The 20,383-nt window shown below is 49.2% G+C and overlaps 1 protein-coding gene across 1 annotated transcript; it reads right to left on the bottom strand.

Moving 5' to 3' along the window:
- Positions 1-1,152: 1,152 nt before the first annotated feature.
- LOC140532076 (SUN domain-containing protein 2-like) lies at positions 1,153-19,143 on the bottom strand. Its single transcript, XM_072650624.1, has 18 exons — positions 19,042-19,143; positions 18,670-18,815; positions 17,793-17,992; positions 17,102-17,236; positions 16,757-16,852; positions 16,393-16,486; positions 14,831-14,927; positions 14,091-14,186; positions 5,411-5,662; positions 5,179-5,256; positions 4,409-4,452; positions 3,892-4,057; positions 3,356-3,577; positions 3,090-3,174; positions 2,765-2,880; positions 2,446-2,613; positions 1,510-1,602; positions 1,153-1,266 (listed from the first exon to the last, which is right to left on the bottom strand). The coding sequence occupies exons 1-18, from the start codon at positions 19,141-19,143 to the stop codon at positions 1,153-1,155; spliced, it is 2,304 nt and encodes a 767-aa protein (XP_072506725.1).
- Positions 19,144-20,383: the final 1,240 nt, after the last annotated feature.

The raw sequence follows: 20,383 nt of genomic DNA on the forward strand, positions 1-20,383 counted from the left end.
AGTAGCCTTTGTGATGGGGAAGAACTAAGACCCCATCTGTAGGTTCCTATGCAGGGCTGCTCAGACGCCAGCTTCCTGGTAAGCGAACAGAAGCAGAGGGAGCAAACTGGGTTGAGGGCCAGCTAGGGTCAGCCTGCCACTGTCTGCTGGTGACCCCCAAAGCCTGCAGATGAGTGAGTGCCCCTGCTTGCTTCAGGGACCAGTGGCCAGCCCTGTGGTGTGAAGGCCTGCCTTCCCTCCTACAGTAAAAGGCAGGAAGGATGGCAATGTCACTGTGAGGATCCGTGCCTGACAGCCTGCCCCCCACCCCAAGCTGGAGCTGGAGTGAATATCACCCTGGGCCCCAGGGGGAGGAAGCCGGAAATGAAGCCCGTAGCTTTTCTGTCTGATAACAAAGAACAAAGAGATCTATGTATAAATATAAATATCTATCTATATACATAATACAATCGGCCCGCAGGGCCAAAGAATTTGCCCTTCCCCTCCCATCCCAGCCTTAACTCCAAAAAACTAACCCCAACTCTATCCCAATAAACTTAACACCAGGGAATTGTGGCCAGTCCCAGATACTTCAGATTTCAAAGACTGCCCCCATCATGCCCCATGGTAAAGAGAACTATGCATGCTACCATGGACGGGAGCTTTAGCCACCTGCTGGGGCATGCCCAAGACAGACTGTCTACCAGTCTGCCCTTTGGAACTGCCCAAGTTGTCATGCCCTCAATAAACCAAGTTCTTTGACCTAGACTCTTGGGCAAGGTAAGCTAAGGTGGCCTAAGCTGTGGTTCTGAGTGCTGCTGAGCATAATAAGGCCCTCATGATGTCTTGACTCACACCTTCAAGATATCATACATAGCTCTGTATACACCTCCTGAGGGCAGGCAGGGCCTGGTAGGGAGCTGGGCCACCTGACCCTCAAGAGGATGGGGAGTGAAACAAATAGCTGAGCTGGTGATCTCCTCTCCATCAGAGAGGGCAGGGTGGGGCCAAACTGCTCCATGGTGGTAGGCTCCCACCTTGTATCTCTCCCAGAAGCCACAGTGGCCATAAGGGATGAAGTGTGGGAGAGGGCGAGAAAGTGGGATGAAGTGCTTGCTGGGGGAGGGGAGGGGCTGAAGGGGGAAAGAGGGGAAAGGCCCTGGGGGGGAGAGGCTAATTGGCAGGCTTCCCATGGACCTGGAAGCGGTAAATGCAGGTGTACTCAGGGTGACCCCAGTTGCTTAAGATCCGAAGTTCGACCACCTGGTATGGGGCTGTGTCATTGCCCTGTGGGAAGAGGAGACTGGGGTCAGGAAGGCTCGTGATCCCTTGGTGGACATCCTGACCCCAGAGCCCGTCCCCCCCAGGCCTTCTTCAGTGGCTGAATGTTATCCCTCAGGTTGCTATCAGAACCATGGGGTCCTGGCTCAAACTGCAGCTCCTAGCAAAGCCACAGCATCCCCATGGCTGGTGAACTAGCCTTCAAGAGCACCAGCCTCCCTGGGACACTGTGGGGCCAGCCCTCCATACCTGAAAGTGGAAGGTCTGAATGGACTCCCCAGCATTATCATAGGTAAAGTGCCCGAGGGCCACCCCTTCCGACTGTGAATCTTCATTTAGCCCCTACAGAGAAGGAAAAGCAAAGGGAAGGGATGGATGGATGGATGGATGGATGGATGGATGGATGGATGGATGGATGGGAGGGGGTTAGAGGAAAGGTCATGCTGTTAGGACATGAATCCAGATCAATCCAGGGAGGCAAAGGAAGGGGAGGTTGTGGAGGAGGAGGTGGAAGAGGAAGAGGAAGGGGGTGTAGGGGGGGATACATTGGGGAGAGTAAAGGGGAGAAAGCAAAAGCCACCATGATGTTTCCTTCTTTGGTCCCCTCACCTTCCAGCATCTCTCACTAACTCAGTAGACAGATCCTTTTCCCTCCAAGCCCCTGGCCTCCTTCTCTGCCTCTTCCCCTAAGCTGCTGAATGGCTTGGGACACACAATTTAATTGTAGGTGCCTCAGTTTCTTCATCTATCAGGATTTAGGTCCTGAAGCATCCTGTTCCCCTACACGTTTCTTCTTCTCCTCTGGCTCCACTTTTTTCACCCACATCCTCCTTATGAGGACATTCCAACTCTGCCCTAAGGAGGTGACTGTAGGGAATGGTGCTCATCATCCCCACTCAGCTCCCCCATGGGACACCTGGCCATGGAGGCACCCATGTATAAAGGAGTTGTATAAAAGGACCCTGAGACAGCATTGAAATCTTGACTGCTGTCAGCTGTCCTCTTCTGGCTTCTCTCTAAGAAGAGGGGGAGCAGGGAAAGGGCTGGTTGTGGAGTCCAGAGACCAGCCTCAATATCCCAGCTGTAAAATGGGCACATCCTTCCATTCCTCACCTCACAATGCTGCTGTTAAGAAATGGCTGTCAGGCATACTGGAATGGAGAGCTGCAAGGCTCAGATACTCACCAAGATGACAAAATCCTTGGGGGCGCTAGGGATGTTGCTGATGGGAGACAGGGCTTTGGGTACATGCTCCAAGGTGACAGCAGTGAGGTGGATGCGGGCAGATAATCGAACCACAGCAAAGCCCTGGGGGCCCCGGAATGCCCAGCAGTTGCCAGGGTAAACATCTGGCTGTGGGCAGAAGACAAGTCAGGTGACAAGTCAGGTGGGCAGCCAATGGAATAGATTTCCATTGTGTAATCCTCCCACCTTGAGAGCCCAGCCCCCACAGAAGGTGGGAGATGGCAGAGAGCCAAGCTGGGGGCCCTTTGTTCTGTCATACCTGGAGGATGGCTCTTGGGGACTGGAAATAGTACCACAAGGGGATGCCAAACAGACTGAGAAGGGCCGTCTTGGTATCATAGGTCTCTGAGCAGCGGCTACTGATGATGCTGGCCCCTGAAAGAACAAGAGGGAGAGAAGTGAGGTGGGGGCAGCTGAGGGCTGGCAGGACACAGAGGTAGTCCTGAAGATGAGGGGTCACTGCCAGGGCATCAGCCCTTCAACTGCCCCGTCCCATAAGGGGCATCATGAGTTTTTAATTCCTGCTGTCCCTTAATGGGCAACCATCATGTCCCCAGCCCTCTGGCTTTCTACAGGCTACCTACCTGAGGACTCCAGGGCATAATCCACTAGCCCAATGCGGTCTTCACTGTATCTCTTCAGGGCCTCATTCACAATCTGGTGCACATCCTAAAAGACAGGCATGGATGGACTCATGGGCCTAGCTGCCTGCAGAACTGGCCCAGCCCTTTCACCAGAGGGCCACGTGTGCTACCTGCTCTGCCAGGGCTTCCCCTTCCTTCCCTGGAGGCTCCTATCAGGGCAAACCCATGACCTCCGACAGGCAGACAGGGAATGGGGCAGGCCTCACCTCCTCTGTGACCCCAGTCACTCCTTCCTTGTGAAGGGTCAGCCTCAGGCTGGCAGCAGCTTCACTGGCAGATTTGACCTGCCCTTCTGCCACCTGAGTGAGGATTCTGTGCTCCAGGTCCCGAAGTTGGGCCTGTACCTCCTCCAGCTGAAGAAGCCCAGCCTTAGCGCCCTTGTCTCGAAGAAGGTACTGACTGATCCAGGCTGGGAACTGAGACTCCACCTAGAACCCACCAGAGACCATCCACAAAACAGTAGAGGTAAGGAAGAAAGAGGGCCGGGACAGGGGACCTGGGGAGGGGGTGTCTAGAAAGACTCTGAGAGCTCAGAGCCTATGCATGTCTTCCTGGTGCCAGGGAAGGGACGGCTGTGAACCAAGTGACTGGCATTTTTCCACTGCTTTCAGGTCTACCAAAAAAGATCTCATTGGACCCCAGTGGACACCTTAGAGGGTTGGGTCTCCCTGGGCAGATGCTCAGGCAGCCCACCTTGGAGAGAGGGGCACATGTGGTCTAAGTGGTGGACTGGAGGACTCACATCACTGCGCAGGGCTGCCATCTTCTGTGGCCAAAGGTCTACTTCCTCTGCCACTGCAGCCTGTCTCTGGCTCAGGGCTGCCAGTTCCTGTCTCAGGCCAGCCAGCTGGGCCTCCAGTGGACCCATAGCCTTTAATATGTTTTCCTGGAGGGCTTCTTGGGCCAAACTAGACAGTGACAAAAGGAAAAGGGAAGGGCAGCCACTGGCTAGTGACACAGGATAGAGTCAAGCAGAACCACTATCAAAGGGAAAGAACAGAACCAGAGATCTGGGTGCAAGTCTTCCCTGACATTTACTCCCTGTGTGACCCTGGGCAAGTCATTTCCCTCCCAGGCCTCAGGACCCTCATCTGCTCTCTGAGGTCCTTACCAGCTGGGATTAATCCTATGGACATGCTAACCCAAGTATTCTGGCTCTACTGACACCCCCCCCGAGAATCTCAGTGGTGCTTTCTCTGGTCTAGTTTTCTAGCCTTCCTTCCCTCCTCTTCTCTTTGCCAGTTAGTTTGGGGCCTTACCTCTGCCATTCAGATTTTAGCTGGAGCACCCAGCTTTCCAGCTCCTGTAAGGAAGATGATGGCACAATGAGACTGATGAAAACACCAAACCACACTCTGGGGACTCATTGTCTCCTCTGGGTGGACCCTCTGTCTGCTAAGGAGGATCTGAGTCTCTGCAAACTGTTGGGCTCCAGAAATCTTGACCTTGAGTTTGGGCTAGACCTTTCAAAGACTGGACTCCTCTCTTATCATCCCACCAAGAGGAGGCATCTGACAGAGACCCCAACTCAGCTGAGATTAGGCATGAACCACTTTCCCTAGAGTGGTGAGGTCACTTCTCAGTCCCTGAAAAGAGTTTCAAACTCAGCTGTTGAGTTACAGTCTTCTCATTGACAATCTTATCCCTCCCTAGTCTTCATGCATGGATGTGCTCAGTACAGGAAAGGGGTTCCAGAAAGGAGCTACAGGAGGAGGCTTAGGTTGCTTTAGATCAGTAAGCTCTCTGCTTATCCTTCGGACAAGGGGATCCAGAGTCCTCAGACAGGAGCTCTCAGGGACAATGAGTCAATCGAATATGCTCCCATACAAGTATGGAATCTGGCCAGAAACCTGTAAGCAAGTGTTAGGTCTACTGACAGCAGCACCAACATTTCCAGCTACAAGTGACCTCCCCCAAGACGTCTCTGCCCCCTCTCCCCCCCCCCTGCCCCCCTTCATTCCCCCCCCCCCCCCCCCGCCCTCCATCCCCTGTGTCTCTGCCTCCAGAAGCGTCAGAGCTTCTGGATTACCTGGGATGCCTGAGAAATCTTCTTTAGAACATTATCCAAATCTTGCCGATGTTCTGCCCTGAGGGTGGTGAGTGCTTCCTGGAGACCACCAAAAAGGAGACAGGCGTTCAACAAGACCCAGAGAACTTGGCAGGTCCTGCCAAGCCCAGAGTGCTGCCTCACCTCAAGACCTCTATGCCTTCCACTAGCTGGGCTTGCCGACCTGGTCTTCTTAGCAGAGCGTTCTCCTCACCTGGATGTGGGCAGTGGTGTCCCTACGGAAGTCCTTCTTCAGGGTGGGTTCCCATCGGCTCAACAGGCCCTCCAGGAGAGTTGAAATATCCTCGTGGCTCAGGCTTTTTCCACCTCCATTCCCACTGGCCCCCTGCAGCTCCAGCAACTCCAGCCTGATGGCCTCCTTCTGCCAACGTGCAGAGTATTCAGAAGCCAGAGTTTCCAGCCGCCTTTCTAGGGCATGAACCTTGGACAGGACATGCTGTTCAGCCTTGGGAACAAGGAGGAAAACACACAAAGATGAAAAGTCTCTTAGGAGGAGGAACAAGGAGCACTGGGCATTTGTTAAGCACCACTGTGTGCCCGAGGTGGGGCTGAGTGCTGAGAACACAAGGACCAAGAAGGAAACCTTTCTTGTGTACGAAGAACTTCCATTTGAATGGAGGAGACAAGGACATTAAAAGCCACCAGGTCGTTTAACTGCTGTCGGCAGATTTCTTCATTTCACACTTACGCTATTTACAAAAACGTAAGCATTGTTGGTCTCCGCCTGAGAATGGAAGTTCCTGGTCAATGGGAATGGTTTCATTTTGTGTACCTGTGTCCCCTAGGCCGGGACCCGGCACTGAGGAAGTGCTTAATAAATACATGTGGGTTGACAGGCTGACTGGAAGAAAGAGCACCAGAATGAATTCTCAGCATGGGGGCAGCCATTTGGGTAGGGTCACCGAGTGTGAAAGGAGTACAGAAGACCAATGAGGCTAAGGCTGGAAAGACAGGGTGGGGCTGTTTTCCTCTGGGGGGCAAAGGGGAGGCCCTGCCATTGACTGAGGAGGGAAGTCACTTGGTCTGCTCTGTTCTTAAGGAAAGTTCCTTTGAGAGCAGAGTGCAGAACAGACTGGAGGCAGGGAGGCCACTCAGGACACTGCGGCAGTGAGCCAGGAGAGTGATGAGGGAGGGCCAGGGTCACCAGGGTCGAAATGGCAAAGAAGCTGGGAGAGCTCAGGGCAAAAAGCCAGGTCAGAGACCTCCCCAAGAGGTACAAAGGAGGCTAAGCATGCAGAAGGTCCCCTCCCCACCAACCACACAGCACAGGGGCAGAACCAAGAGAACAGAGGGAGGGTGGGCATTTTTGATGAGCCCAGCCCACCTCCTCTCTAACCATCTAGATAATGTGCCAGACCACATTCTCATGAGGAAAGCCAAGAAAACATCCCTGTGCGTCATTTCTCCAGCCCAGGGAAGCTTAAGAAATAAGAGAGCTGTGGACACTGAGGTGGGGGCTGGCCAGGAGCCCAACATAATGGCAGCCAGGACAGTGGGAAGCATTTCATTGCCCAAGGATGGTAAAAGGGCTAGAACTGAATCCCTGAGCAGGAGCAGATCCCAGGCTATCCTGGGAGCATGAAGGGGGCCAAATGACTCTTCTAGGCTACAGACGTAGGGCTGAGAGGAGCAGTTATGAGTGAGCGAGGCCCTAGCTGAGCACTGATCAAGAAAGGGGTTCTGCAAAGAGGTTCTGGACCTGAGCCCCAGAGCACAGCTGGGGGCTCAATGTTCACTTTTAGTCCTGCAGTGGGATACCTCGGGTAGGAGACCCAGACGCAAGAAGAGTCAATAAGTTCGGTCCCTCTGAACCTGCAGAACCTCAAAGTGTGCTAACAATGACTGAGTCCAATAACATTCTACAGAAACTCCAGCACCCGCAAGCCAGAAGACCTAAACCTGAGTCAGGAACTTGCACAACTCAGACAAGAATAGCAGTGAACAGATATCACCACTATGGAAGCACTGAAAGTTTGCGGACTGAACTAAGAAAGCCCAGAGGTGAGCTGAGCCCAATGCCAACATCAAGTTCATAGTCAAGAAATAGGCTGGAAGAATGAGTAAACAAAACTGAACCTGACCACAAAGGGCTACTATGGCTCAAGACAGAAAGACAGAAGAAGGCAATGACTTGAAGATATCTTTAAGCAAATCCTCCAAGAAAAAGGGTAGATTGGATAAGAGTTGAACAAGAATTCCTAGAAGAGTTAAAGAATGAGATAAAAATGAACAAAAAGTGATTTTAAGAGTGGAAGAGGAAAAATTTTTAAAAAGCGGTACAAGAAAGATATGAGAAGAGAATGAATAATTAGTAAAAGAGGCACAAAAATACTGAATTCCTTAAAAATTAGAACTGAGCAAATAGAAGCTAATAACTCTAGGAGACAACAACAAAAAATAAAATCAATTCAAGAGAAAATGTATAGGATCTCATACAAAACTCCAATGACCTAGAAATGGATTGAGGAGAGAGAATTGGAGAGTCATTTGTCTATCCAAAAGCCAGGAACAAAAAAGGAGCTCAACATAATATTTTAAGATATTACAAAGGAAAATGCCCAGATGTGTTAGAATCAGAGGGCAAAGTAGAACTTGAAACCACAAATCATTTCCTGAAAGAAACCCCTACATGAAAACTCCCAGCAACTGTTCTAAATCCAGAACTGCCAGGTCAAGGAGAAAATTCTGCAAATAGCCAGAGAGAAATAATCCAGTACTGTCAGGACACATGAGATTTAGAAGCTTCCACATTAAAGGAGTACAGGGCTTGGGATATCATATTCTGGAGTGGAAAAGATCTAGGATTAGAGCCCACAATAAGATTAAACTACCCAGCAAAACTGTGTATCGTCCTACAGGGGAATAAGGACCCTTCCTGAAATAGAGAACTTTCAAGCATTCCTGATGAAAAGACCAGAACAGAATAGAAAATTTGACATTCAAACACAGAACTCAGGAGAAGAATAATAAGGTGAACATGAGTGAGAAATCACAAGTCACTAAAAAAGGGCAAATTGTTTAGATCCCTTGTGTGGCAAGATGATACATGTAACCACTTCAGAATTTTATGATCACCACGGGTCCTAGAAGCAGTCTAAATAGATAGCGACCTGAATGACTGTATTATGTTGTGAGGATCTCAAAAGAATGGAAGGGTGGAGAAGAGAAATGCACTGGAAGGTTGTGGGGAAGGAGAGAAAGAATGGGGAAAGTTATCTCATAAATGGGGTGCACTAGAAAGAGTTTATACAATGGGAGGGACAGAAGAGGGGAACAGGCAACACGAACCTTATTCTCATCTGAACTGGTTGAAAGAGGGAAGAATACACATACACACACAATGAGATGGAGAGATTCATTTTACGCAAGGAGAAGTAGGAGGAAAAGCGTCTAAGAGAAAGGTGAGGGGGAGGGAAGAATGACGGGATAGATTAAGGGAGGCAAAGGTCAGAAACAAAAGACTACTGAAGAAGGGACAGAGTAAAAAACAAAAGGATGAGTGTAAAAGAATAGCATGGAAAAAAATATACATTTAATGAACACAACTGTGAATGGGAATGGGATGAACTCACTCATAAAATGGAAGAATACAGTTGAATGGATTAGAAACCAGAATCCAACAATATGTTATTTACAAGAAATATGCTTGAAACAGAAAGATACACAAATAGAGGAGTTGGAGAAAAAGAATGGATCTTACAGAATGGATCCTAAAGAATGGATGAGTCAAAGAACAAATCATAGAAATGGTTAACAATTTCATGGTGACAATGACATAACTAAATTTTGGGGATGCAGTCAATGCAGGACTTAGAGGGAAATGTATATTTTCAAATGCTTACATCAATCAAAGAGACAAAGAAACAGATTAAAGAATTAGACATGCAACTAAAATATTTAGAAAACCAACAGATTAATCCCTTCCCAATTAAACACCAAAATTAAAATCTTGAATCGATAGAAAGATGAACGAAATTGAAAGAACAAAACCCCAATGAACTAATAAATAAAACTATAAGCTTTGAGAAAAACAATTAAATAGATAAATCCTTGGCTAATTTAATTTTTACAAAAGAAAACCAAATTATTACATCAGAAAATGAAAACAGTGAATTTACAATCTATGAAGAGAAAATAAAAGTAATTACTAGGAGCTTTGTTGCCCAACTACATGCCAATAATAAAAATGAAAATCTAAATGAAATGAATTTTACAAATGTAAATAGTCCTGTTTAACAGAGCCCTTAAATAACCCCATCTTAGAAAAAGGAACGAAACAAGCTATAAATGATCTCTCTAAGAAAAAACCCCAGGACTAAATCAAATTTTTCCAAATGATTAAAAAGTAATCAATTCCAACACTAAATAAACGATTTGAAAAACAGGTAAAGATAGAATCTTATCAAATTCTTTCTATGACAAAAATATAATCTTGATACCCAAACCAAGGAGAGTCACGTCTCCCCAAGAGAGGGAACTATAGATCAATTTCATTAATGAATATTGATGAAAAATATTAAATGCTAAGAAAGGAGATTACAGGAATATATCACAAAGATATATTGTGACACTGTGACCAAGCTGGATTGATACCAAGAAGTTGGGCCTGGGTCAATTATTAGGAAAACTATAAATGTAACTGATTATATCAATAACATAAACAACAAATTTATATGATTTCAACAGGTGCAGACAAAGCTTTTGACAAAATGCCTCATCCCTGTTGAAAAACACTAGAAAGCACAGGAATAAATGGAGTCTTCTTTAAAATAAGTATTATCTAACTAAAACCAAGAGCAAGCATGATATGTAATGGGGATAAGCCTTCCCAGTAAGATCACGGTAAAGGAAGAAAGTCCATTGCCAACCATTGCTATTCAGTGTTGTACCAGTTACAGCAACTGCTAGATATAGCAATAAGGCAGAAAAGAAACTGAAGGGAAAAAACTGCAATGAGGAACCAAAACTATCTCTTTTGGTAGATGATACAATGGTTTACCAAGAGAACCCTAGAGAGTCATCTAAAAAACCAGTTTAAAACAAAACCAGTTCAAACAATTACTTAAAGAAAGTTGGAAGCCCATCAAAACCATCAGCATTTCTATACATTAATCAAGAAAATCCAGCAGGAAGAGATAGAAAGAGAAATTCCATTGAAAATAACTGTATACAATTGTATACTGTATACAACCTGAGAGTTTGCCTGCCAAGACACACACAGGAACTATATGAACACAATTACAAAACATTCTTCATACGTAGAGATCTCAACAGTTGGAGATGTACTCACTCCTCGTGGGTAGGTCAAGCCAGTAGCATAAAAATGATAAAACTACCTAAATTAACTTATTCAGTGCCATACCAACTGAACCACTAAGAAAGTTCTTTGGTAGCAAAGAACTCATTGACAGAGGAGTGGCTTATGGATACAAGGAAATATGACTATGCTGTACGAAGCCACAACTCTGCTTAATTAGAAGACTTACATGAACTGGGGAAAAGTGGAATAAATGAATGAGGAGAACAAGAAAACAAGCACCACAGACAACCATGGAAATGGAAAGAACAGAGATGACCCATGAGGATCTTCTTCCCTTCCCGTCCTGGCTAGGGTGGGAAATACTGGCAGGGAACCTGCATCTAATGCTGGGCTCGCCTGCTGTGTTCTGCTGAACTTTTCTTCCCCTTTTTGGTTTATTCTTTTGCTTAAGGGCTGGCTCTGTGGGAGGGGAAAATGGGAAGGATACACTGAGCAAGGTGGGTCACATGAAAGCAAAAGCTAGAGACAAGTCTTCAAAGTCAGTGGGATGTGTGCGTGTGTGTGTGTGTGTGTGTGTGTGTGTGTGTGTGTGTGTAAAGATGTACCTAATTCAAAATGATTTTCACTAGTAGATCACACAAGCTTTGCAGGGTTTTTCCAAATTCCTTGCTTCTCTTTCTGAGAAGACACACTGGGAAAGGTAGGTTAAGTAAAAACCAATGATATCAAGAAAACTTTTGGAAACACACAACACGATGAGGAGACATGAAAATGGTTTTCAGACTTTGTGGACATGGACGGGGTTAGAGTTGCTTTGCTTGTCCTGGCAAGGTAGAAGTTGTGGCACATTTCAGAGGCAGGAACAGCTTCCTAACAAGGTGAGTCACTGAAAGGGGAAGGAGCTGCCTCAAGAATTTGGGGGCCTCCACTCTCAGGACTGAGCTGAAGAGGGAGGCTGAGGGCCCTTCCTGATGTTTGCCGTTTCACGGGGCCACTGTTTGTATCCTTTAGTCACCACCCTCTTCTTCTCTTGCGCCAGTGGCCTATTTTCAGATCCAGTGTTGCCTTTGGTTTCTTTGCTTGCCAAGAGCCGCTGGTCTCTGAGGGAGGCAGCCTCTAGGATTGCTGGCCTTCTCACTGGAATGTGATGTTTTGGGGCAGCAGTCAAACATCCTTAGGAAACGATGCTATGAGTCAGTGTTCCTTTTGCCGTGCCTGAGTGGTTGACACATCTGAAGAGGAAGGACTGGAGCTGTTGGAGCTGTACGGTATGTTTTTTCCCCTTTTGTCCCCCTTTCTTCTAACTTGCTGGATTTTGACCTTTGTGGGGCCCAGTCACTGATCTGGTCCTTGATGCTGAAATGATTCGTGTAACCAGCATTTCTCATTCCGTGAAGATGGTCCTTTGGTTTCGTTGTGACATCTTTTGGTGCTGATCATGTATCCTGTGCCTGGGGACTTTCTTACTGACAAATAATAGTTGTGTCTTCTTCCCTTGCACGTTGTTTTGTGGACTTAGTACAAGGACAGCCAACAAACACTGATACACTCCCACTAAGTGTAACAGGCTATGCCGAGTGTTGGGGTCACAAGGACAAAATGATCTTCTCAGCTTCCTCCTGGACTTCCTTTGCCCTCTGTTGCCTTATGCTCATTTGGGATAGCAACTATGGGGTTTTTTAGTTGCCTTTAAAAATGTGATGAAATCTAATCCTTGAGGCTGATTTGCCTCCTCCAAATTCTTCTGCCTGTGAGTGATCATTCCACTGATTGTTTTCCCCCCCACATCTGAAAAAAAAACTCCTTGCAGCTGACATGAGAAGTCAGACAAATCAAATTCTGACACTGGCTGTGTCCAAAATCGTGGACCTCATTGTGCATCTGACATCCAGCACCTCATCTGTTGCTGTTTCTAGAGCCATGTCCTTTATCCCACCACTCCATGTCACCCCTCAGATTACACTGGAATAATGTCAACCACTTAGACTGTGGTTGGACTGTGTGAGGACTGAGGGAGACCAAGTACTCTTTGTCCTTCTCTGAGGTCCCCTGACCTCTGTCCACAAACAGAAGGTGGCTGCAGAAGGCAAAGGTTGTTTGGTCTTTTTATCTGCTTCCCAAGTCATCATGACTCCCCAAATCCAATCACCTGGTGGCCAAGCTTCTGGTGGGCAGACACCAGGATCTGCACACAGCCTTCAAGTCTTCCCAGCTTGATCAACTCTGATAGTCTGGGCTCTGCTACCAATTTCTGGAGACCCCCCCCCCTCCAGAATCACTTCACTGTGTGACAAGGTGTTAGGGAAGGCCTTTTGGGGGAGGCAACTATGATTTCAGTTGAAGGCAGCGGGGGAACGCGGGAGGCTGAGTCTTGAGAGGTTGGCATTGAACTGCCCCAGGTCCCAAAGCTAGCAAGTGGCAAAGCTCAAACTTGAGCCCAGGTTTTCTGACCCTGGCTCCCCAGGGATCTGCATATCCAAGGTGAGAGAGTCTCCTAATGCTGCTTGTGAGTGGCCCTGGTGCAAAGATTGATGAGTTTGGAGATGGAAATCCATGGATAAATCGAGGTTACTAAATGAAGGCTTCATTATAGCCTGGATTTATATTCTCATCTCTTGCCCCACAGCACAGACCATTAAGAAGAGACTGTCACCACTGAGATGAATGACCTATCTTCTGCATGACACACACTTGGCACCCAAACAGCAAAGACAAAGAAATGGAAACTACTGGCTTGCCCCCGAACTGGGCAAGAGCTGAATAAATTATGGTGTAAGGATTGAATACAACCGTGCTCTAAGAAACAATGAAATAGGTGGTATTGAGAGAAACCTGAGAAGACTTTGTATGAACTGGTGCAGAGCAGAGTGAGAAGAACCACAAAGAAGCAACTTTGAAAGACTTTAGAACTCTGATCGATGCAGTGACCAAGTACTTTTCTGGAAAATGACCCAACTTCTGACGGAGAGATGGTCTCAGGAGGCAGAAGGAGACATAGATCTTTTAGACATGGCCAAAAAGGGACTGGTTTGCTTAACTCTGCACATTTGTTACAAGTGGTTTGCTTTTCATTTTTCTGAATGGGTGGGAGAGGGAGAAGGGAAATAAAACAGACTTTTGTTCATTACAAAATGGAAACAAAAGCAGCTTCCTCTGGCTAATCCTGCTTCCCCCTCCTCTGATGCCTCATAGTGCTGCAGAGCTGTTTCAAAGACAGCGCTAGGAGAGGACACCACCTGGAAGATCCTGCCAGGCCAGAACTGTCTTCAAAGATGGTATGGTAATAGTCTGTATGGCTGCCATAGAAGAAACAGCATAGCCAACTCCCTCTACTGCTTCACTCCCATCTGTCCTGGTAGATCTCCATTGTACCTAGTTGTTTCCTCATGACTCGGGGACTCCTTCAGGGCAGGGACTGTGGGCTTGTTTGTTTGGGTTTGAATTCTTTCTTTGAATTCCCATCCCTTAGCACAGCGCCTGACACACAGTAGGCCACACTTAAGAAATGGTAGTGGACTGAGTGATTCTGGGGTTGATTGGAACAGACTTGGTTGTGAGCAGACTGTCTGCCTGTCCTGCACAAAGTGTTCCTGGCACTCACCCAGGCACTCACCTGGAAATATGGGGTGGATTCTCCTGCTTCCCACACCTCCTCTCTCCTGTTGCTGCCCTTTGCTGCCCACCAGGACAGCATAGCAGGGTGGAATGTCTGTAGTCCATAGGGGTAAAAATACCAAGCACCTAGCACATGGGAGGAAAGGCTAATGAAGGCAGAGGCTGAGGCACCAGAAGGGAAACATGTCCAGGATGAGGACCTACACCTGGACTGTGTCTGGCAGTGTCACATCCACATGGGCTCAGACCCTGGCCCAAGGAAGGTGCATGCATTATGGGCCCCATGATCTGGAAGGCAAGACCCTTCAGGAAAGGCATCTCTCATGATCCTTTCAGGAGTCATTACACACTTTTGGATTATGAGAAAAATGAGGGACAAGAAGCAGCTGGGGAGAGGACATGGAGAAGTCCTGCCTCCTGGTCCCAAGCCTGGTCCACATACAGCCCTGTCTCTTCTGGAGGATCAGAGTGCTTTCAGGAGATGCCAGCTGAATAGAGGTCCTGGTAACTGACAGCTTGTGGTGTCACCATTCCCAAGCTGGGCTTCATCTCATAGTAGGGGGTAAGTGATGTCATGGTTCCTGAACAGAGTACAGCTCTTTTGGGACCATCCAGGGAGGACCACCCTGTCCATTCTCCCCAGTGAGAAGGGGCAAAGGCCTCCAGAGCTGGCATTGGCTGTGTCCTGCCCAGCTAACCCATTCATTGTGGACTCAGCTCTTCTACCAGTTCCCCCACCCTCAAGTGCCTTGACAGTGACCACTGAGGGGGCAGATCAAACACCCATGTAAAGCCAGCACTGTCATAGTAGGCATGCAGCATGAGTCTGGGAGGCCTGCATACAGAAGATGCACAAGAAAGGCTTGTGGGATTGGATCAAGAGGAGGAGACACAGGCCGTCTATCCCATTTCAGGCACAAGAACTTTCCCATACAAGGCCTGGGTCCCTTTTCCCCTAAAGGCTAAAGGCTCCCCTTCAAAGCTCTGTCTTCCAGACTTGCGTTCAGCAGCCCTGCCCCCAAGCCCTTGTCTGTCTGGGCTGGCAGGGTGCCCTGGGGACTCAGCAAGGCTCACCGTAAGCCAGCGAAGCCAGAAGCAACAGCATCAAGAGAAGCAGAAACAACTTCTTCAGAGTTGAAAAGCTCCTGGATTTCATGGGGATGAAGGAGGAGACATTAGTGCCTGGTCTTCCCCACCAGATTCCTGTGCGACCCTCCCTGAGCTGCTGAGGAAACCAACAAAGGGTGTGCCCCCACCCTGGGACAGCTACGATGGGGAGCTCTGGGCTTTTATGGACAGCCCTCGAGGTCAAGTGGAAGGAGAAAATTTGACCTTGGTCAAATGTGTGAATGTTGTTATGAAAGGTGACAGGGCTGGTGGAAGGCATCTCCCTCCCAGGGCTCTCAGGAATGTGCTTATATGCTAGTGAATTGGGCAGGCTTCTTTTGGCTAAATCATTTCAGTGCTTGTCAAATTGGGACTTGGAAGGAGTAAGCCCTGACAAGGTTGGCTAGTCTCCCTGGGCCTAGCCTGTGGCCCCAAGAATCCAGAGCTAGATAGGGAACCTGCAGCCTGGAGATCACATGTGGCACTTGAGGTCCTCAAGGGTGGCCCTTTGACTGAATCTAGACTTCCAAGAACAAATCTCCTTAAGAAAAGGATTTGTTCTGTAAAACTTGGCCTCAGTCCAAAGGTTGCACCCCAGGACCTAGAAGGCTACATGTGGCCTGGAGAGCGCAGGTTCCCTACCCCTGCTCTAGAGGCTCCTGGACACAGCCCTGGAGGCTGCCTGGAAACCTGGACATGACCCCCCACAGAGAAACTGTAAGGATGGCCTGGCTACCCGAAGGACTGGGAAGAGACTACAACCCCTGGGAGCTCAGGACTTTCCAACTGGCCAAGGTGAAGCCACCAGAGTCAGTGGAGATGAGAGGCAGGAACTACTGAGGGGACAGCTCCTCCAAGATACTCAGGAATAGAGCAGCACCTGTGCTCATGGGGATTGGCATGTGCTGGGGAAGGGTTAACAAGCAGTTCTGAAGGAGGTGAAGGCACACACAACTTGTCCCATCTTCTTCTTCAGTCTAGATACCCAGAGGAGCCCTGACTGGTAGCTGACACTCAGGAGCAGGTTCAAGCTGGTTCCAGCTGATTCCAGCACACCCCTGACCCTGACCTGACCTTCTGTCATAAGATTCATGGCACAAAAGTCTCAAAAGCTGAACTGAGCTCAAGGGTGGTGAAGCTTTTTCAAGCATGGGTTCTTTGGTTCTGGCAGAGCCCAGGGAGACCTCACTGACCTGGTTAAGACAAAGACGTCCAGCAGGGAGGCAGCTGTGGTCAGGCGGTAGCAGGTAGTGCCCAGCCACCAGTAGAACAGGCCAAAGAGCCAACCTGTAAAAGTCCCAGCAGAGGGGTTCAAAGGCTTCGCCCTCCTATCCCAGAGTTAGCTTGCTCCCAGCCTGCCCACTCTGCAGCTGCTCCTTGAATCTCCCAAGGCTTTCTAGCTGTGCCTGGGGATCCTGCCATAAAAGCCTGTCTCCACACACTGTCCTAGGGTTAGCACCCAGGCCTGGTGTGCCCCAGCATAGGAATGAGGAAGCTCTTATGGGCCCACAGCAGGGACTGCCCTGGGCAGTGTGCCCACCCACTCCCAGAACCCACCTGGAAAAGTGATGGCCACCCACAAGAAAGCGCCAACTTGGGAGGCAGCATTCCTTAATGAGGATGCTGAGCCAGGCTGGTCCATAAGTGTGTGCCCTGCAGGAAAGTGAAGACATGAGGAGCCACCCAGAAGGAGACACAAGTGGGCCTCAGGCATCCCCATTACCATGCTGAGGCTTGGGCCCTCCCAACCTCCAAACCCCCACCTGGAGCCAGACTGCAGAGTTCTCTATCCTTTTATCTGAAATCTATGTTCTCCCCATCCCCCCTGGATGGGGCACCCTTCAAAGTACACGGGGCAGCGTCCAGGGGATGGAGTTCCAGTAGGCAGGAAGTGCTGCCTACCTGCAGAGTCATCCTCCGAGGAGTATCCTGAGGAAGATCCATAGATATCATAGGTGACTTTGCCCTCATTCAGTCCATTGATCTTACTCTTCTCAGCACCTCCCAGGCCTCTCCTCCTCCTCACCAAGTCCCCACCTGCACAGAGCATGGAGGTGCCTGATAAGCAGGGAGCTTCAGGCTTCCAGCAACAGCAGCTGCCAGAGGTGGAACACCTGGCAGAACTTTTCAGAATTCAGACTTCCCACCCCTTTGGGGGTCTGAACCCAGAAGCCCCCCCCATGTGGTTTAGGGCAGGAATGGAGTTCTGCACAAGGGCAAAATCTGGCCCCCTTCCTATTTCTGTATGAGGTAAGAACACTTTTTATGTTTTTAAGTGTAATGGAACTTTACTGAAACATGTAAAGATGATTTTTAGCTCATTGGCTGCACAAAACCAGGTGGCCTTCTGCCTTAGGAGGCATGGTTATTGTCACCCAGATCTGGAAAAGTGCCATCTATGGGACTGAGGGGCTTCAGGAGAATGGAAGGATCTCCCACCTGGGAGGATCCAGGGAGATGAGCCAACCTGGAGGAGTAAGGTAACTCCCAACAGACACTAGCCTCCTTAGGAATCTTTAGAAGACAGGGAGGAGCTCCCTTCCTTCTCCCCAGCCCAAGCCCTCGGGTTTGTCAAGCTCTGGCCAGAGCTCACCACGTTCACTCCAGTAGACATCGCTGTTCAGCTGATCTTGTAGGATGGAGCTTTTGTCCACCGAGGCGACCCGGGGGCCCCTGACGTAGGACTCGCTGACCACTGATTCACTGTAGTAGGTAGTGTGAGGATTGGAAGCAGGGCCCAGGTGAGGGGCTGGTGAGAGGCGTTTCACACTGCCAGATTTCCTCTTCAGAGTCCTGGGGGGCGCCAAGCATGAAGAGCAAAGGAAAGAGGGTGAAGGAGATGAAGCAGGAGAAAAACAGGGGGAGAAAGGCCTGGAGGAGGAAGAGACTTTCAAGGAGCTTCTAGGATGAAAAGAAATGATCCCCAAAGCCCTCTTCTGTTCTTATTCCTTCAACAGATGAATCCTTTATAACATTGGAACAAATCCCCAGCTCCCATGGGCCAGGCAGGGCCTCTTTCCAAATGGAACCACCATGATGAGGTACAAGAGGAGCTAAAGCCACCTGAACCTGTCTCCTCCCCCACAGGTCCATCACCCCCATGGCTTCCTATGCTCTTGCTAGGCCCTGCAGCTCACCCCAGAAACCGTGGGTACTGGGCCACATGATGGTTGTTCCCTGCCCAGCTTTAAGCCTCAGTTTCTGGCCCTCTCAATGCTCAAAGTCACCCCTCCCTAGTTCCTGTTCTCAGAGAGTGAAGGCAGCAGCAGCCCAGGTTGGGGTAGAAGGGGAAGAGACGGTGCTGGGGACAGGAAATTCTCGCATTTGTGGGGAAAGAAAGCACTAGAGTGATGTTTCCACCAAAGATGGGGGCAGGAAAGAAAGGTGCACATGGAAGCTGGCCAGGCCCTTGGCTGCCCTGAGTGGTTGTGATCTGGAAGATGACCTAGGGCCGCTGTGGAGTGGCTTACCTTAAGGGACTGTCCTTGAAGGCAGTGTGCTGACCAGCCACCAGGGAACTTCCTCCACTGCTGCTGCTGCTGCTGCCTCCATCATCATCAACATGGTAACGATGGCTCAGGCGCTGACTGCGTCGAGACATCATCAAAATCTCACTCTAGAAGTGCTAGAAATTCCTGGAAGAAGCAAAAAGTAATGAGAAGCTGTGCTTACTGACTGACTAGGTGTGATTTTCTGGGACCCCCTGAGAAAAGCCTGATGGGGGAGACGTTGAAGGGGAGGGATGGATTCCTCCAAAAGGAAAGCTGGCTGCACTGGGACAGAGAGGCGCTTTCCTAAAGAGTTTCTGAAGTGTCTCCCAGACGCTGAGGGTGGCTGCTCACCAGGGCCAAGCCTGCCAGCTTTGTGCCTGAGCTGGCCGTGACATCTTCTTGCAGGTGGCTTCCCTGGTGAAGCGCTGCCCCCACTCGCTCTCCAGCCTCCATTTGGAATGTCTCCCTTGGTGTCTTTACTGAATCTGGGGTTTTGACACTTGCCTTGGGATTGTTCTCAGGTCGCTTCGCACACACACAATTTCCTTCTCGCCATAGTTGTTAACTCTGAGGGAAAGGCCTGCTTTCCCTTCCATGTCTTTGTTTCCCCTCATCCCCAACAGCACCCAGTTCTGTGATCATTCTGGAGGGTGGATGGGGTCCAAGCTAACCATCAGATACTAACCCCACCCCTTAGGTCATGTGTTTCTTTAGTAAGAGCCCTCAATGGACAACTGGATTATTGAACTCATTTTACAAATGAGTAAACAGACAAGTGGTAAATTCTCCAGGGTTCCCCATACCACCAGGAAGAGCCTCCAAAGCAGGCCCTGGGCCTTCCTGTCCCCCAGCTCCCTCAGCTCCAACCTCACTGCCTCCTCAGGGATTTCTGAATTGTCAAGGATTGCACAAGCAAAGTTTCAGTGACAGAGGGCTGACACAAAAGGGAGGCTGTCCCAGCCTTAGGAGACATGGATGTCATGAACATGAATTAGACCACCCCTAACTCAGATTACAGACGAGACCAGGTTGTAGGGGATCTCAGCTTGGTTTCCTAGTCTATCCATGCTATAAAACCATCTCTAATATACCCAGCCTTGATTTTGGAGGGCCTGTGACCTTTGCCAGAAGCTGTATTCTGGGGGTTACTGCTTTCATTTCCAAGATGCTTGCTTGGGTCGTGGGACAGAGACCCCAGTGGATGTCTCTGCCAGTTGGGAGAACAAGAAGGCCTGGTTTGGCTAGCAGGGAGAGTTCCTACTAGACTTGTCCTAAAAAGCAAGAAACCACATGTCTCCCTGGCTAAGGAAGCCCATTTGGTCGACCCGTGAGCTTCTCTGAAGATAGGGTGCCCACTTGGCAAGGACAGGAAGAGGGAAATCGGCAGCAGCCAAGGCAGACAGCTGGCCTGATGTCCCTTGCTAGCTTCCACCCCCACATGGTAATCAAGTCTGCCCCACTGGAGTCTTTGAATGCCCACCCACTCGGGCATCAGCATCAGCTCTCACCCTCCCTCCCCCATGCTTGGGTGGAGTCTTTGCCCGAGGCCTCAAACAAAGCAGTACAGCTAGTAGTCAGGCTGTTGTGGATACAAACCTAACCACATCCCAGGGGAGGCCTGAAAAGGCTGTATGGGCACCCCCCAAATTGCCAAGGAAAGCCCCCGGTCTGCCAGGTAGCCTTATCTTCAGCA

This window comes from Notamacropus eugenii, chromosome 3, assembly GCF_028372415.1.
Source record: "Notamacropus eugenii isolate mMacEug1 chromosome 3, mMacEug1.pri_v2, whole genome shotgun sequence".
In the NCBI taxonomy this organism is placed as follows: domain Eukaryota; kingdom Metazoa; phylum Chordata; class Mammalia; order Diprotodontia; family Macropodidae; genus Notamacropus; species Notamacropus eugenii.

Coding starts and splice junctions, on each gene's coding strand:
- LOC140532076 (XM_072650624.1), bottom strand. CDS start 19,143: ATGGAGGCTGGAGAGCGAGTGGGGGCAGCGCTTCACCAGGGAAGCCAC. Junction 2,881..3,089: donor TTATGCCCTGGAGTCCTCAG/GTAGGTAGCCTG, acceptor TTGTTCTTTCAG/GGGCCAGCATCATCAGTAGC. Junction 1,267..1,509: donor TTCAGACCTTCCACTTTCAG/GTATGGAGGGCT, acceptor CTCTTCCCACAG/GGCAATGACACAGCCCCATA.